Here is a 17,357-nt window from a genome sequence, read left to right on the forward strand (position 1 = left end):
AGTTTTTAATAAAGCCTTAACTTTTCTCCCCATCGACAATATTTGACAAACTCACTTGTAGCCTTAATGAAGTATGTTTCAACATATTAATATATAACATTAAAGACATAGTTTGGCGGCCATTCTCCCAAGGAAAGAGAAGTAGGCTATACAGGCAGAGATTATCCTCAAAAAATTCTGATCCACACCTAATCATTTTGTTCTGGAAACAGGCCTGAAATATGATAAACTGCTCAGTTCAGAAAAGAAACAAGGGTTACCCTGGTGGGTGTACAATGGGGAAAGAGTCCTGAAAACTCCATCTGGCTAACTACAGTAATTACTTAGTACCAGCAAAAATGCTGTACGAAATAATTCTAACTGCAGATTTTCATATTTTGAGGGAAAAACCGTTGAATTGCTTCAGTAACCACACAAACATTAATATGATTTTGATGATGTAAGGTGGCAACTTTTTTTCAGATTTGGTTGATCTAACATGTAACGAGGATTCACAGCTCTACTGTCATTTGCTTTGAATGGGGTGAAGTCGTGTGCTGCTGAATTGTGGATTTGTTGCTTTACTCCTGGCAAATGAGCTGGATTCAGCCAATCAAATCCCATTAGAAAAATATCAGTAGAGCGTGAGGTAGCTGGCTGTGGAGTTCAGCATCAAAGTGAAGGAGAGTTTAAGCATCACCATGTTGTTTAGTAACAGACAGATAGCCAACTCCTAACCAAAGCTTGGCTAGGTTGCTTTGTAAGTGACAGGTGTTTGTTGCTATGGCAAAGACACCCAGAAACATCACGGCATCAAGTGTTGAAGTAACGCAGAGCCGCCACTTTGTATGTAAACTAACTTCTGTGTATGTATATGATATTTTTTAGGTAAACAAAATGCTTCAGATGTGCTGTACTCAGTGGGGGAAAAAAACACAAACATCAAATTTACGCATAACAATTTTGTGAAGACAAACACGCTGGAAAAATAAGACAAGCAGTGGCAGAGCCTACTCACAAATGCATCTTGCTGCATTATTTACAGCACTATTTTATTTGATCTTGATATGACGGGCAAACATCTTAAGCTGAAGACGCCACACACTCCTTCCCCCGGGCATCACATAGATCACATAGTAAAAAGACCAAGTGCTGTTGGTTGATCATGAGTCCAAAAAAGCTAATTAGTATGATTTTCTGGATTAGAAAAAATAAACGTAATAGACTAACATGTAAAAACATTTTCTATGACCGGAAATACCTCAAAATTGACATCAACTATGTACAAAAACATCAATATAACATTTATATATATATATATATTTTTTTTAAATCTTCTATACCCACTAAAATATACCAACGAAGCAGCTATTGGTCAATCTGAGGAACTCGTTCGGCAACGTGTTTTTGAAAACAGTTTAAATATCCTTCAGCTATAAGTGTGAAAACTCCAAAACAAAAATAAGTAGGGAAAAAGGAGAAAACAAAAAAGAAAGACCATTATATAAATTAAAAAACAGAACCCGACAAACGTCCTGTGTGTATCCCGTGTGCCTTTTTTGGAATACTGCAGAGTGTGAGGAGGTAGGCTGCTTCAGCCAGCTTCTCCAGTGAATTAGAGTTTGTTCGAGGATGGGCCGCTTCTGACCATCCAGCAGGGAGCTCCCGAAGCTTTCCTTTTCAGTTCCTCTTCGTGTGCGTGCAAAGATTCAGACGCAGCTCCATGACGTGTGATGTAGGCCACAGACAAAATAGAAGGGCACTTTTTTTTCTCTTTTCCCCAAAAACTCGGGATGAACTCTTGTGATGAAATAAGGGAGAGGAGACAGAGTCTAGAATTAGGGGTGGGGGGTCAGTGGGGTTAGCAGCCTTCTTGTTTGTCAAGAGTTTGTTTCACAGTTGAATCGAATATCCACCCAGACTAGCACAAACTTGGCAATATATATATATATTTATATACAGTATATAACCTACAATCGTGAACAAGAGAGACACAGGAGATTCATCCTTAAATACAAAAAGTGTCTTCTGGCGTCCGAGCTTGGACTTGCTGTAGTGTGTGTTTGTGGCATCTGAAGAGAAAAAATAAGGTCCTGAGATATGCACTGAGGGGCTGCTGAGGAGAGTGTTTGAGTGTGAGCTATATAAAACAACAAAAAAACCCAAAAATATATTTAAATCTATAGCATCAATGAGTTTGTGTGGGATGTGTACAGTATGTTAGGAGGGGCTGGACCGTGGTAGGGCCAGTATTCGTCCGTTGGTCTTTCCCCCGTTCATGTGTGTGAACGGGATGTGATGCTCCTCGTAACTGCCCCTCAGGCCCATGGAGGAGGCCTCGTCCCTGTCCAAACACTGCTCCCTCTGCGAGTACGACGAGGGGTCCAGCGGTATGCTCTCCATGTTTTCCATGTCCAGGTCGAAATCCTCGCTCTCTGGCGGCTTGTTCTCCTCGCTGTAGAAGAAGGAGACCTCCTGGAAGGTTGGATGCAGGTCCTCCCGCAGCATCTCGATGATCTCCTGAAAGGTGGGACGCATCTTGGGGTTGTACTGCCAGCACATCTGCATCAGGTTGTGTCTGCAGGATGAGATAGGGAGATTAGGAGCTGAACTGTCTACATCTTTATTTTTATAATGTACTTATGGTCGTTCTGTTAAGAATATTTCAGTCAAATCAACTTCACCTGATCAGGCTTCATAGACACGATATTATCCTTTTAATAAACAACATTAAAAACAAAACCAACTCCCTGATTTATATTATTCCCTTCCCCTCACCTCTGTTGTCCATGTGCACTGATTATTTTGAGTCACTGTCCTGCTGCAGCAAAGGCTCAGACATCAACAGCTAAAAATATGGCCACCCTGATAGCACACTTAAAGCAACACCTGCTAAAAACTTCTCTCCCCGGCTGTTTTAGGAAACTAAAAAGTAAACTGTACATCTGTTAGCAGCTTTAAAAAAAAAAGAAAAAAAAAAAGATTTACATATTTGCTCTCACAGCTGAGTTCAGATTTAGCACCCTGCACATTCCATTTTATAATGTATTTTAGCACATCGTTAATAGTTATTTATGAACATCATGAAATCCTATTCTTCACTTCACTTCCAATCTCAGTGATCTAAAATGGCTAAAGTTCAACTTCATTTATTTTTGGAAGGATTTTGACTGTGGACTTTTAAAATAACAAAAGTGTTTTGACACAGTTTGTAGTTTAAGCAGGAGAACTTGTTTTTCTCAGTGTGTAGCCACCAAATCCCCCTGATCATACTCACAGTCTGTCAGCGCAGTTGTCCGGCCGGTCCAGGAAGCCTCCTTCCATGACAAACTTGAGGACCTGTTCGTTGGACATGCCCTGGTACGGCTGCTCAGCCAGCGTGCTTACCTCCCACAGCACCACCCCAAATGACCTGGTAAACAAGCGAAGAAGAGGGAACGACATGGGGAGAATGAAAACGCAGCAATTAAATCTGCCTGTAAACATGATTGATGCTGTTAACAGATAGACAGAGTGCAGACAGGTGCAGGTGATACTGATAAACAACACTGTCTGTTCCCATGTCGCCTAAATATCTGTAATATATTTAAAACTTGCACACGGATGGTTTCAAAAGTGAGAAGTAAAGGATGAAGGAGGAGTCTAAAATTCAGACGTGTCACTAACCAGCAGTCTGAATGTGCAGTGAAGACGCCGTCCTTCAAAGACTCAGGTGCCATCCACCTGACAGGCAGCAGACCCTTCCCTCCTTTCCTGTAGTAGTCCGTCTCATAGATGTCTCTGGTCATACCAAAGTCTGGAAGGAAAACATAAATCAGACTCCAAATTACATCCAAACCTGCACCAATTATCAGAAAGATCTGGTGGTTGTTATTTTACATTCACTATCTGCTGTGATATCAGCTTTTGTAACCTTGTGAAGTTCCCTTTTGTATTCAGGATATATCTAATTTATCTTAATTAGAAGGGTGCCATTACCATTGCTTCTGCTCATACCTATTCAGTCAATACATGGCACCTAAAGCTGTGGATTTGAATACTGTCTTAGTAATGTCTGATGACTGAATATAAACACCCATCAGTGTGACAGTGCATTGTTGGTTTTCCATGCTTCCACTAGGAGGCACCAAAATCTAAGCAGTTTTTTTGTGCCCATTTACTTTATGAATTCTTACCTCCTATTTTGACCGTAAGATCGTGAGCTACCATGCAGTTTCTGGCTGCCAAGTCTCTGTGGACAAACTTCTTGGCGTTGAGGTAAGCCATGCCATCCGCGATCTCGGCAGCCATCTGGATCATCTCCTTCAGAGTGGGTGGTGGACGGCCAGGGTTATTCTGAGGAACATGAGAAAGACTTTGAAATTCTGATCTACCAACAAAAAGTTTGGCATTATATTATTACACTTTAGGTAAATTATTGACAAGATAACACATCGTACTCGGTTACACAACATAACACCCCGACACAGGCTTGACTTTCAGTTTGAACACTCAGAACTTATCAGAAAAATAATCAGGTTTGTGCAGATGTCAACAAACATAGCATGTCAGTTCAGAAACACTTTCGCAGTTTTCTTAGTTTTAAATTCAATTTAGTTTAATCAATTTAGTTCCAGTTTAATTTCCAGAGTGAGTTTTACTCATTGCAAATTAAATTTTTAATCTTAAAAATGTTCAATTTTAGTTTAAGTAGTAGTTTTTCATGATATCAGACTGAAGATCAACCAAGCAAAATATTGTACAAACACTTGACTCATTATCTAGCCATACAGCAGATTTCAGATTTCCACTGTTTGTTATGTTAACTACACTGTTTCTCAAAACTATGCCTGAAAATGTAGCTAACTGAACAGTTTATGATTAAAAAAAAAAGAAGCAAATAATTCAGAGAACGGACACAGTTTAACATCTTCAAGTTAAAAATTGAAAGAAAATAAACAAAGATGGATCAATGAGATGTGTTTTATGTAGTTAATCTTCTACTTTTGAAAATTAAAAAAATAAAAAGTAAAATTCTGGACTTGTTGTTTTTCCGAGGTCTGGTCAGGTCACCGTAGTGAAACAAGAAAATCAATATTAAGTCATTTTAGTTTTTAGATTAGTGAATTATTATAACCTTGCTCCCAACACACCAGCCACCCGTTTCAAGGCAGCTGCCATGTTTTCAATTGGCTTTACTGTTAAAACCTTCTGTCAGCATCCTGCAGCTCAGCCCTGCTTCTGCTCCAACGAAAACGCCATCTGCATGTTTACTTAAAAAGGCGCCGCATTGCTTTGTACACAGAAGCCCCCTCAACATGTATTAAAAGAAAATGCAGATTTTGATATTGAAGGCTTCAGTGTTAATACCACATAAACTGATCCATATTTGTGCACATAATCTCTGATGTAACACACTATTATTCTGTAGATGTGATTTAGTCCAAAACAATCTCACCGGAAAGAAAATAGCAGATGGAGATAAATGTTTCACCAGGAAAAATACCCTATGACTCCAACTTTGTTAACAGCTGCTTACTTTAAACACTGATGGATTTAAAGTGTTGTTTATCTGCACTTTTGCAGTAAACTGAGTGTATTTCTAAAGCACCTCTCTAGACCTCGCTAAGAACCAAAGTAGAGGCTAATGTGTCAGTAAGAGCAGCAATGGCTCCTCGACTGAGCAGAATTAGCCCAGTTAAAACATGATGGTTTAAAAGCTTTTATGCTGCTCAGTGTAAAAATAATTTCAGTTATAAAAAATTGTTTTGCATAAAGTCAAGAAAATGCAACCTAAGCCTAGTTTGCCTATTATACTCACAAAATGCAGAAGTGAAAAGAAGAAAAGAAACCAGAAGTACAGTCTGAACTAAAAGAAGAATAAACATAATTCAAACTAATGTTTTACCTCAGCGTCAGGTCGCAGAGAGCGCAGGAAGCTCTTCAGGTCTCCGTGGGTCATCAGCTCCATCACCACCAGGGTGGGCTGCCCCTTAGACACCACACCCAGCAGACGCACCTGGCAGATAGAAACATGGGGATTTTCATCTTAATGTAGGTTTGTTTGTTTTTTTTTTATCACTTTTTCAAAAACGGGAATTAGAAGTCAGCAAGTGAAGCAGGTGCTTGCCTTTCACACAGCTCTGATTTTAGTGCTTTTTGTACTTTCTGTTCTAAATACTCAGAAATAACAGCTAACACACACACAGCTACGGCCCACTGCTTCCAACCCCACCTTGAACTTTTACACATCGCCAGTAACCAAAACCATCAATGTCCTCTGCTCGTGAACAAGATGAGAAAAACATGTCGCTTCTCTTTACCACGTGGTGGCAGCTGAAGGCCTTCATGACGGAGGCCTCGTTCAGGAACTCGATTCTCTCCCGCAGGCTGGCCGACTCGTTCACCGTCTTCACCGCTACTCGTGTTTCACCCTCGCCTTTGACAATGTCCTTGGCAATGCCCTCGTAGACCATGCCGAAGGAGCCTTGACCCAGTTCCCGCAAAATGGTGATCTTCTCCCTGGGCACCTCCCACTCGTCTTCCTCATACACTGGAAAAAGAAAAAGGGAAAGAAAAAAACATTTAAATACATGGGAAAACAGGCTAGTGGGCATGCCCATCATTACTACTAATAAAATAAAATAAACTATGTGAATAACATTATGAAATTAAATCTAAATTTCATTACTTGTACTGCTGAAACCCCCAAAATAATCAGTGATTATCAACTAATGCAATAGTAGATCTTATTGGATTATATCTTTGCAAGTGAGAGTAGAAAATGCAGCAGAAATTAAATTCATGCTAACAAAACTAATTTAATGAGATCCTGCAGAGATATTGTGGCGGAACAGTTAGTTTAATAGCTGATCCACCAGGAACAATTTCACCAGCCAGTCACAAACCAGGGGATCCAATCGCTGATAACACTGATGTGTAATTGCTACTAAGTTGTCAAAATCCCTTAAATTAAAGCTAAAATTATTAACTATTCTGTTGTTGACAGGAGACCCAAACCCTGTTTACCATCAGTGCTGAGATACTCGGGGTTTGAAGAGGCATAGATGGGCCCACTGGGTCCTTGGGTTTGACTAAAAGGAGAAAAAAAACAAACAAAAACAAGCTTAATAAGAACACTGGTAACACATAGAATAATAAGAGAATGACTATTGAGCCGGATGTGAAAGATATTTACCTTTTCTTGAACATGACGAAGCCTGCCAAAGCCACACACAGCACCAGGACAAAGCAGATGACTGGTCCGATGACGATCTTGACGACATGCAGAGGATCGCCTGTTCAACGAGTCCGCCCGGACAGTGAGTCAAATTTCAGGTGAAAAACAAAAACAAGCTCCACACAATAAACCTGCTAAGCTGGAATCAATATGATGCTCTGTGATCCTAATCTGCTTCAAGTACAAGCTTTTGATTTGGTTTAAGAAGTCATGCCAGGTGTCTGTCTGTGTGTTTTTCAAGTTAAAATTCTGCATTTATTTGTATTTATACTCATTTCTGAGCTGTACTCAGAGGGTTTTTTTTTCCAGCAGCAGGTCAAAATAAGAACAGAACATCAAACTGTATAAAATGTAATATAAGCACCTTGGTTTCTTAGGTAGGACCACAGGAGGTACTTTATTAAACGGGGTTGTAAAAAGGTTTTATAATTTTGTGTGCACAGCAGGCCAATTAGATTATTTTTGTGTGTCTAAAATAGACACCTGATTTAGCAGGTTTTGGTCGGATCAGGGAAGACTAGAGCAAAGTCACCATGCTGAAACTTATATTTACTTATATTTGTAACTTAATATCCAAACACTCCATAAAGCTAAGTTCAAAATCTTTGTTTTAATTTTGCTGGCACATTAGAGTGCCAAGGTTTATAGAAGAGAGATTACTTTTTTTCTTATTAGTGCATAAATATAAATATACTGATAGCCAAGAAGAAAACATACATTTTCATCATGTTTTACAAAGAACGTGATATAGATCAGACTGTAATAAATGGACAAACCCGTCTACACACGCCTTCAGGTGTCCGTAGACAGACTTTACATCCTGTTGTTGTATAAACAGACTTTAAATCCTGAAAAAGTAATCCTTGATTACTTAAAAGACGACTATTTCACAAGTTTTCCAATGTTACATATATATATATATATATATATATATATATATATATATATATATATATATATATATATATATATATATATATATATATATATATATATATATATAGTGTTTGAGTAAAGTTTCATTATAAAAAGGCAAGCAATAGTGAACAGTGACCAAAGCTGCTCACACTAAAAAACAACTACAACAAAAGAGAAAAAAGAGGTTAGAGATAGTTTGGTTAAAAGTATGCAATCACGCAAAAATGATGTTTAAAAAAACGTGAATTCTCAAATTTCAACAAATATAGGTGGAATGAAAACTAATTTTATTCTCTGCTGTCATGATTTGTGTCAAATATTTTCTTATGGGAATATGTATACATTTTTTATAAAGCGTGGAAGAATAAGAGAGTACCCTAAAATAAACAAAAGCATGACCATAAACAGATTTTTATTTCTGTATAATAAGCTGTTAGATGGTGGCTAGTGTAAAATGAATGAATGTACTTGTGTAAATGGCCAAGAATCAAAATTAATGGATTTATCTTTCCTTTAAAAGCAGATTTTAAACTAATGTAATTTAGTACCAACAGTACAACAATTTAGAACCAACTGTTCAACAACATTTTGAAAATCCGTTTTTACTATAAATTACTATTAAAAAAACCCTAAAACCATCACTGAACTCATTCTGTCTACTTACTTGGATCGTCGACGTAGAAGTACGTGGGCTTGGTCCATGATCCATTCCCAGCCAGTGAGGTGGCCCGGATTCTCACTGTGTAATTCCCAGGATGCATCACTTTCAGTCTGCAGCCGCGGCTCGCTTTGTACATGTTCCTCGACACGCAGTAGTGCAGCTCCTGCGGAGGAACAACGCGGCCGTTCAGGTTTGGAAAGTTTAAAACTTAATTTAGACTCATTTTGTTTCATATCTGTGGGTTAAAAACAAGTTTGTTTTTCTTTTGGTTTGTTTTGCACTACAAATAAAATCACCAGCATCAACAAGATGTTCTGACTAACTGATCTCTATAGCAACTAAAACATGGTGCACCGTTAAAATTACTCTCCATTAAGGTTATCTCCCAAATGACATTAGTGAGACCAACAGACCAAATAACAAGAATTGCTTTTAGCCGTCTGTGCTGCGTGGTGAGCTTTAAGATGAACAATTTGTTTCTTCTATATTGTTTTCCATTGAAAGCCAAAGTCATTATGTTTAATGAGAAAGAGGAATATAAAAATTGCTTGGTGTAAGAACCATTTGCATTGGCATGAACTTGCAATGAACTCTGCCATCCAAGATTCAACTATTACATATACTAAGGAAATAAAGCCATGACAAATGTGCATGCAGATGTGGAAGCCTGTGGACGTGTTCACCTCAGAGTCACCCAGCTTCTTGTAGTTGATCTCATACAGGATGATCATCCCATTCGGGGCTTGCGGTTCCATCCAGGTGATGTGTACTGTTTTCTCTGTCACCTCGCATTTGATGGGACCCCAGATGTCATCGGCTTTGTCTGTGGCGAACAAAACGACATGAGTCATATTTGTGTGAAGAGTTGGGCGTGTTTGGAGTAAATAAAAGATGAGCTGCAGGGGCGTCCTTGCTTTGATAGTGTCTGCAGACATTTACTGCACGTCAGTATCTCCCTTTTTCCTGCTGTTCAAGAAATGATCAGTTTGGAAAAGACAGACAGGTTTTTTGTGACTTTATTGTTCAAGTGACCAATTTACGGGGTCTCTAAACCAACAGGAGACCTACTATGCTACTATACTTTTCTGTCACATACACACACAGATTATTACAACATGTATGCTCATATTAAAAACTGTTCCCTGTGAGCCAAAAGCTCAGGGGTTCATTCTGTGCTAAACACTCTGTTATACACAGGTTTTTACTACTTTTGGCTCTGTATGATGTCCCAGAGAGGGGAAATCCCAAATATGGTCATTTCTTTTCAAACTTTCTGTTTGCAACAAGGAGCGAGTCAGAAGAAGGTTAGCTAAAAGAGATCCGGGTTTATTACACAGACCTACATAACCAAGCTCTTTGGTAACGTTAGCAATGCCTCTTTACCTTCAGGCATTGTGCGGGCGCTGACATACGCCGCCATGCTGCAGCGCGCCGGGTCGGTTGGGTGGTTGCAGGCATGGACCTCGATCTGGTAGCTGGTGAAGTGGCGCAGGCCGGAGATAACGGTGGACTCCTTGGCGTGGACGGTGACCACAGTCTTGGTGCTTTCAAAGGCTTCCTCATCCTCGGGGATGCTCGTACCCGCGCGAGGGCTTGGTGCGGTGGTTAGGAAGGAAAGCGTTCGGTTGGCGATGCCATTCAGATCACGCCGGTCTCTCGAGCGTCTAGATGAGAGAGGTCAAATTTAAAGTTATTCAATCACAGAAACCACATTACTTGTTATCTGCATCCAACCCTTTAAAAAATGATTAAAAAATTCAGGCCAATAAAACAAACAAACAAACAAACATTTTTATTGACTGTTATTGTTCCTGTGCAGGTTTGTTGTCAGGAGTCTTACTTGATCTCAAAGACTTCATTGTGTAGGTAATTCTCAAAGGTTTTGCGGTACTCCGAGTCCTCTTTTTCCTTCTTGAGCTCCTTTTCGGTTTTGGGGCAGGCGCAGCATCGTGTCCCCTGGCCCTGCTCCTCTGTCTGGTTCCACTTCTGCTCCTCGTCACTGTCCACCTGAGTGGGCAGTCGTGATGGCACCTTCATCCCTAGTGACACGTAGTCAGGAGAGAATAAAAAATAAATTTCAGCCAGGCAGTTTGGGATGACAGGTGCGATAAACACGGATACACAACACAGTCTTATGCACAAACCCCTGCACCCCCCCATGCCCCGGTGGCATGTCTGTCACTGTCATCCCCAGGTCCTCATTCTCTCTGCTGGAGATAAATTACGAGTGACACGACCTCCCCGCAGACTCCCATCTCTGTATGAGCGAGCGTTATGGGAGTTTAAAAAAGGAGCGATTGCGCTGACACAGACGGGCACTGATGGAAAGGCACCAACGCAGGCTGGGCTACGACCAAAATAAATCAACTAAGATATGAAGTCTTCCTGAATTGGAGTTAAAGTGGATGAAGAATATGGCTGTTTTAGTACCACGTTTCATGTAGTTTCAGTTATGCACTGCAGCCCTAACAAAAGACACAACTTTACTCAATTTCATTTCCTTGTTTAGTGACTTTTAGAAAAAACAGGCCAGTGTTTTGGTTTGGGTGACTCATTTTCTTTGGGAACATCATTTAAAATATATTTTAAACAGTGGGTTTTCTTTTTGATTATTCAGTTTGTCTTCCATCCACTGGTCTCCTCCATCCTTTGCCTTCACCACAGGAGGTCCAAAGGTGCCGATGGAGGAAGCAGTGGCTTCCTGAGATAATGAACCCGTGGAGAGGGAATGAGTCCCAAGTCATCAGCTAACAAACAGCTCTGGTGCATAGAGCCCTAACTGGACTGAGGGAGAGACCCCAAGTGTCAGACACAAATGAAAGGGTAGTACAACAACCATTAATGATGTTTGTGCAGGTTCACCTACGGAAACCTGTTAAGACTCCCTCACACGGCTGTAAAGACAAAAGCTGGATTTTCAATACCAGAACAGCAATGACGTAGTAGCTCATCTGGGTCAGAGTGCATTAAAATTCAGAGGTTATTGGACATATTTAACCTGAACTGAGACCTATTATTATGTGCAAGTCTGATCAAATTCTTACCAAAACTGTAGGGGAATTAGTGATTCTAGTGAAATGTGGATATACGTTTCACCATGACCCAAGGTCACTGGTCCTTTGGCTAATGAGACAAAACAAGAGCATTATTCTGAAAATAAATTCAGCAAATCTATTAGTTATTTGTTTTCAGCTGCTGAAAGTGAAGCCATTGTGTTCTCACTGGTCGGGCTACTTGCACAGGAGTTATCTGTAGAGACCGGCACAATAAAACAGAGAGGTGCCTAACATGGTGACAAGATGGATATCTGTGTTCAAATTAACTGAAAAGCAAAACAACAACTATAGATAAAATTCAGTTAATTGCCCTGCCATAATAAATACACTTTAGGTTAAATAAAACTATCAGAGCACTCTCCTTTCTTCCAGGTAACAAAAGCCATCAAGAAGAATTACATCACAAAATATTTACTGTGTCATACGAGTAGACTGTAGCAGCTTGTAGTAGTCAAGAGCCTTAAACTGAGAAAAGCTCCTGAGCTAATGAAAAGCATTCAGCGTGTCGGACACAGAAGCAGACGCACAAACACAAAATGACCACAAACAATGTGGCTAACCCTTCTGGCAGTAGTCAAACTTGTAAAGCTCGCTGGCCTCAGGCTGACGCTGGCAAAAGACCAGGTAGTGAGTGATGTTGCCGTTGGGGTCATTGGGAGGTTTCCACTTGAGGATGATCTGGGAGGAGGAGTTGGAGGAAGAAATGGGGTCCAGCGGTACCGACGGTTCTGGGGGGAAAATCACAGAAGTAGCCGATTAAAATGAAGCAACACGTATATTAAGCACACCGAGTAATAAATCGCCTTATTTATCCCAAGAGTGCAGTTCAGAAATACACAGAAGACTTAATAAATACTTGACTATGACTTTACATTAAAAGAACAATACTGAGATTGTTACTCATTGTTAGTGATGTGTTCAATTAGTCATTCATGATCTCCCTAGATAGCCAGACTCCCAAATTTGGGAAATCTTTGTTTTTTGCCCAGAGTGTTTTAACAACACATGGATGGCTGTTTGCGGGACGTGAATACTCTGACCTGTTACCAGAATTGCTGCCAAAAAAAATTACTTTTCTATATTTACTTTCTTCCAGTATTTGTGAATTCTCTGAAATTTGCCAGGAGGAAATTAGTCTTTCCACTATTTTAGCATCACATAGATGCATAATAGAATGAATAAATAAGACAGACAACATACTACATGTTCTTCCATATATTGGTGTATAAATTAAAGAGCTGGATCCAGGCCGTGTCACTACCTAGCACTGCTATCTGCAGAACCATTACTCAGCTGCGTTTAAGCTCCCGAGACCCTGCATACTTATGGGGACATTACATTTGGCTTTTCTGCACCCTGTACTTCACTCTGCTCAACGCAGGCCTGTTGCATCCCAAACAGCAGCTCCCGTTTCAGCAAATTAAAACACAGTTTCGAAGTTATTGAAGATGGTGGTTATCTGCTGCAAAGGACTGTCTTGTTAATGTCTAAACTCAGTTTTGACTATTTTCACTATATTTTTCTACTGATTATTCAGTTTTTTTCCCTCTCTCACATTTAATGAACTAAGAACATCTCGCTTCAATGTACACATATTAAAAGCACCAGGAATCTGAATTTACATAAAATAGACTCTATACACTAATCCGATGTTTTCTGCTCGTCAAGTCGTGTGAAATTCATCTTATCATGATGATGCTGCAGATTACAAGAGCTCTAGATTGGCTCATGTTAAACACACTTCAAGTGAATGAGCCTTGGCGACTGTTAGTAAAAATATCGTAAATTCCTTCTCATGTGTGGCTTTGAGATGAAAACTTGCACTGTTCCACAGATCGGGCTGCGGTTTGATCATCTGCATTTGTTGTTATTGCAGGACGAGAAGTCCTCTTTCTATCCAATTTGCATTTCATACTGAAACACGCTTACTGGCACAGTTTGGCTCTGTGACCAGCAGCTGCCTGCTCAGGGTATTCCCCGTCAGTTTTGTTATTTGTTATTACAGTTTGATGCTTGTAATGTGCAACTCTCACAGAGCCCAGTGTTTCAGGTTACGGGGAATGAAGATCGAACTTTTCATGGGTGCTTTCGGCAGTAGCTTTAACTTTTTCATTCAGCTGCAATTTGATGACAGTTTTACTGAAACAACTAGCTATTGCTTTGCTTCTAGTTTACTGTAATTACCCCGGTGATTATTTTGTGGTGTCACATGCACTGATGTTGACACTGAGTTAACTGCTGGGGGTGTGTGTGTAATTTATACAAGTGTGTGTTGTTGGTGAGGTTTAGTAAATATGTGGGGGGAAAAAATCTGACAGCTTTGCAAGTTTGTTTTTCTTTAAAATCTGGCTTCATGATCTTGAATCTGTATCAGTTGTGGTCAGCTGATAACAAAAAGCCCTGCAGATCAGAAAAAATAGGTTGCTAGCTTGTGGGTTGATCAGTGACTGGCATCGCCCTGTATTTGATCGCATGGCCTTCTTTCTGAGTGTGACGTAGATTTTTCGAGTAGGAGGCAGAACAAGAGACACTTCAGATCTCAAAAGTGTTCTGGCCTGAGATGGAGTATCGTTCTGACGCTGCCGAGCTTCCAGTGTTTGATCAGGAGAGTGTACGTGAGAAAAGAGTGGGGCGCTGGAGATGCCAGACTGAACCCTCGGGAGCTGCAGAGACCTGAGCTTTGTTGTCACACTGTGATTATGTTGTCCTTGTTTCTTGCCACACACTGGTCAGACCACATTGTCTGACAAAGATTCACCAGCAACAGCTTATTTGTAATGACAGCTTTGCACTTCTGATGAGCCATGTTGGTTAGATTTGACACAGGCCAGGAACCCGGAGCGCCTGCCAGATGGGTAAAAAAACAAAACAAAAAAACCAAAACCCTGCTTGACATGGCTGTCTGTGTGAGTGATGCGCCTCTGCTGGAAGCCTATTTCATGTGAGCGAGAGATGTCATGTTTCATGCGGTTCATCTGGAAGGAAACGTATATTGTCTAAAAGGAAGCTAGCTAGACAGGCCATCACCACGGTGCACACAGCGAGATCTGTGGGTGGCAAGGTACAATTAAGCAGTGGGGAACAGCACGGTGATTGCTGCTTGAGTGACTGATACGGACACCTTGGACGCGGTAAGGCCCTGCAGGTCTGTGGCACTGTAAGCAAATCGTGCCGTCTGTCTTCCTCTTCCTTGTTCTTGTGCCAAGGACATTTTGGCAACAGCAACACACACAACACTGACTCCACCAGTCAATGATAGTAACACCGCAGGATGAGCCTAAAAATAGCTGAATTCTAGTACAGGACAAGATATTGACCTTTTCCACTGTGAGAATTTCACAACCGATGACCTGCTTTTGAAGAAGCTGATACATCTTTAGCTTTAGGTTTGCAGTGGTTTCCACGTTTAGATTACACAAAGAGCAATTTTTATGCCTGGTTTGGTAGGACAGTCCTTAGATTCAGTAGTGCTGTGGTTGGTAGTAATACCTTGACAAGTTGCTTCTGTCATAAAGTTAAGGTAGAGTCACAAAAAAATTTTGGTATTAAAAAAACAAAACAAAAACAAACTAGTGGAAAACAGTCGCAGGTAGTAAAGTTCCTGCATGAGGACAAAGTCTCCTAAATCAACTTCAAAGTCTTCAATCAAAATATACTTCACAATTCAACTACATCAAAGCAATACTCAGGTGGAAGAAGCCGCGATCGACTCATCACACTTACTTGTGGCATTGGTGCGGACGTAGATGATCTCGCTCTTGGCTCCGTGGACCTGGTTCTCGTCAGAGGCCGAGAGCTGGGTTTTCACCATAATGGCGTATTGCGTCCACGGCTTTAGGGGGAAGATTAGATGACCCGGTTCGATCTGTTCTTTTTCTCCGTCTGTGGCTCGGCGTGGAGGGTCCACGTCGGCGATCACCCAGCTGTTGGAGCCGCAAGCGTCCTGCCCATCAAACTCTGTTACGTTCTGAAACGGTCTGTTGTAGGAAAAATAATTTATCGACTTATTTCAACAGCCTACAGAGGAAAATTTGCTCATAAAAGGTTACTGAGGTTAGAGAGACGCTCACAGCGCTTCTGGTTAGAAAGGAGGATCTTCCAGGATGTTATCTTAAGATTTTATCGGTCTATAGGGATGTAAATTATGTTCTATCCATCTTCTGCTGCTTATCCAGGTTCAGGTCATGGGTCACTTGAACTCCTCCCTCTGGAGTAGTAACTCTGAACTTTCTATACTTTCTAAAGTTAAAAAAATGTCTATTTTACTTTTTAGTCTGTGGTGTCTAATGAAGAAACCGTTAAAGGAAAATTACACCCAAAACACCTTTAATTATAGGAAACTTTTGAGGGGCCAATAAACACTGCTGAGCATGTATCTGATGTGTGAGTACAGACAAACAATAACGTTCTTTAAAACTGATCTGGTCGCTTTAAAACATACTTTTCAGATGTTACTGTAACTTCTGTTTCAGAAGTTACTGTATCTCTGCTGTCCTCTGCAGAGTATCTGAGCAGCTTAGAACAATATTGGTTTGGCAGAGAGCCGAGTCAGATTCTGAGTCTGATTGTGAGAGTGGCTGACTGATGACTCGAGATGAACTCACGCTTCTTTGTACAGCACCATGAAGCCCAGCAGGTCTCTGAAGTCTTTCGGCCAGAAAGGTTGCCACTTGATCATTATCTTATCGCTCATGGTTCGAATCTGGGTAAAATTGAGCACGTGGTTCTCACCTGAGAGCACATAAGACAGAAATAGTGAAGGTTAAAGATAATGAGTAATTATGCAGGTTTTTAAATCTCTATTGACTGGAGAAAACTAAGGAATCATATCTGCTTTTGTTCATTTGTGAGAACATCTTCATGTACTCCACTTGTTCAGCCAATTGTACTTTTCACTTTTCTAAACTTAAATTCTTCTTCAGCTTACAAACTAAATCCTTTTTCATTTGCTTTGCTTAACATGTGTAAAAGCACGTCTCTTGCTTACAAAGAACTAACAAAACTGGGTTAACAATTCAAAAGCACAGCAGACATACAATTAAAGTCTTCCAGCACACAACAACAACAACAAAGGTCTCCTCAGCGCTGCTGTCTGCAGCTTCACTCCTACACGTTTACCACATTCATCAAGGTCTTCGATAAAGAAAAAACGAAGGCTTTTAACATGTCAGTAAAGAAAGATGACCTTGGCCTTGAGCATCTCTGTGGCTCAATTTATGAAGACGCGCTGCTTTGGCATTCAAATGTTTTCTGTGGCCTTTGCAGCAGAAGTAAAACACGGATGACAGAAAATCTACCTGAACTCAAAGAGTTATCAAAAACCCTGATGGCCGCCAGTCTTACCCCATCACCCTCCTAGTAGATCCACCTATGACATCAATTTGAAAGTCTCACATTGTCTATTTGTAGAGATATTGTATTCACAAAGTGAGGGTGACACAACACTCCATCAGCCTTTTACAGCTGAGGGGTCAAAAAGAGACTCAGGGCCAATCAGAAGCTGATCATCAAGATCCCAACTATA

General features: G+C 40.5%; 1 protein-coding gene across 1 annotated transcript in view; it reads right to left on the reverse strand.

Annotated features, from left to right (window-relative positions):
- Positions 1–1,000: 1,000 nt before the first annotated feature.
- Positions 1,001–17,357, reverse strand: part of insra (insulin receptor a) — a 55,004-nt gene continuing 38,647 nt past the window's right edge. Inside the window, exons 7-21 of the mRNA XM_063462329.1 lie at positions 16,438–16,564; positions 15,557–15,810; positions 12,394–12,561; positions 10,618–10,816; positions 10,161–10,441; positions 9,461–9,600; positions 8,781–8,940; positions 7,157–7,256; positions 6,988–7,052; positions 6,282–6,511; positions 5,867–5,977; positions 4,155–4,314; positions 3,646–3,775; positions 3,257–3,391; positions 1,001–2,557 (exon numbers count right to left, since the gene is read on the reverse strand). Coding sequence (XP_063318399.1) covers positions 2,200–2,557; positions 3,257–3,391; positions 3,646–3,775; positions 4,155–4,314; positions 5,867–5,977; positions 6,282–6,511; positions 6,988–7,052; positions 7,157–7,256; positions 8,781–8,940; positions 9,461–9,600; positions 10,161–10,441; positions 10,618–10,816; positions 12,394–12,561; positions 15,557–15,810; positions 16,438–16,564 — 2,618 coding nt within the window. The 3' untranslated portion in view covers positions 1,001–2,199. The remainder of the gene's footprint in view (positions 2,558–3,256; positions 3,392–3,645; positions 3,776–4,154; positions 4,315–5,866; positions 5,978–6,281; positions 6,512–6,987; positions 7,053–7,156; positions 7,257–8,780; positions 8,941–9,460; positions 9,601–10,160; positions 10,442–10,617; positions 10,817–12,393; positions 12,562–15,556; positions 15,811–16,437; positions 16,565–17,357) is intronic.

Source organism: Pelmatolapia mariae, linkage group LG18 (genome assembly GCF_036321145.2).
Source record: "Pelmatolapia mariae isolate MD_Pm_ZW linkage group LG18, Pm_UMD_F_2, whole genome shotgun sequence".
In the NCBI taxonomy this organism is placed as follows: Eukaryota; Metazoa; Chordata; class Actinopteri; order Cichliformes; family Cichlidae; genus Pelmatolapia; species Pelmatolapia mariae.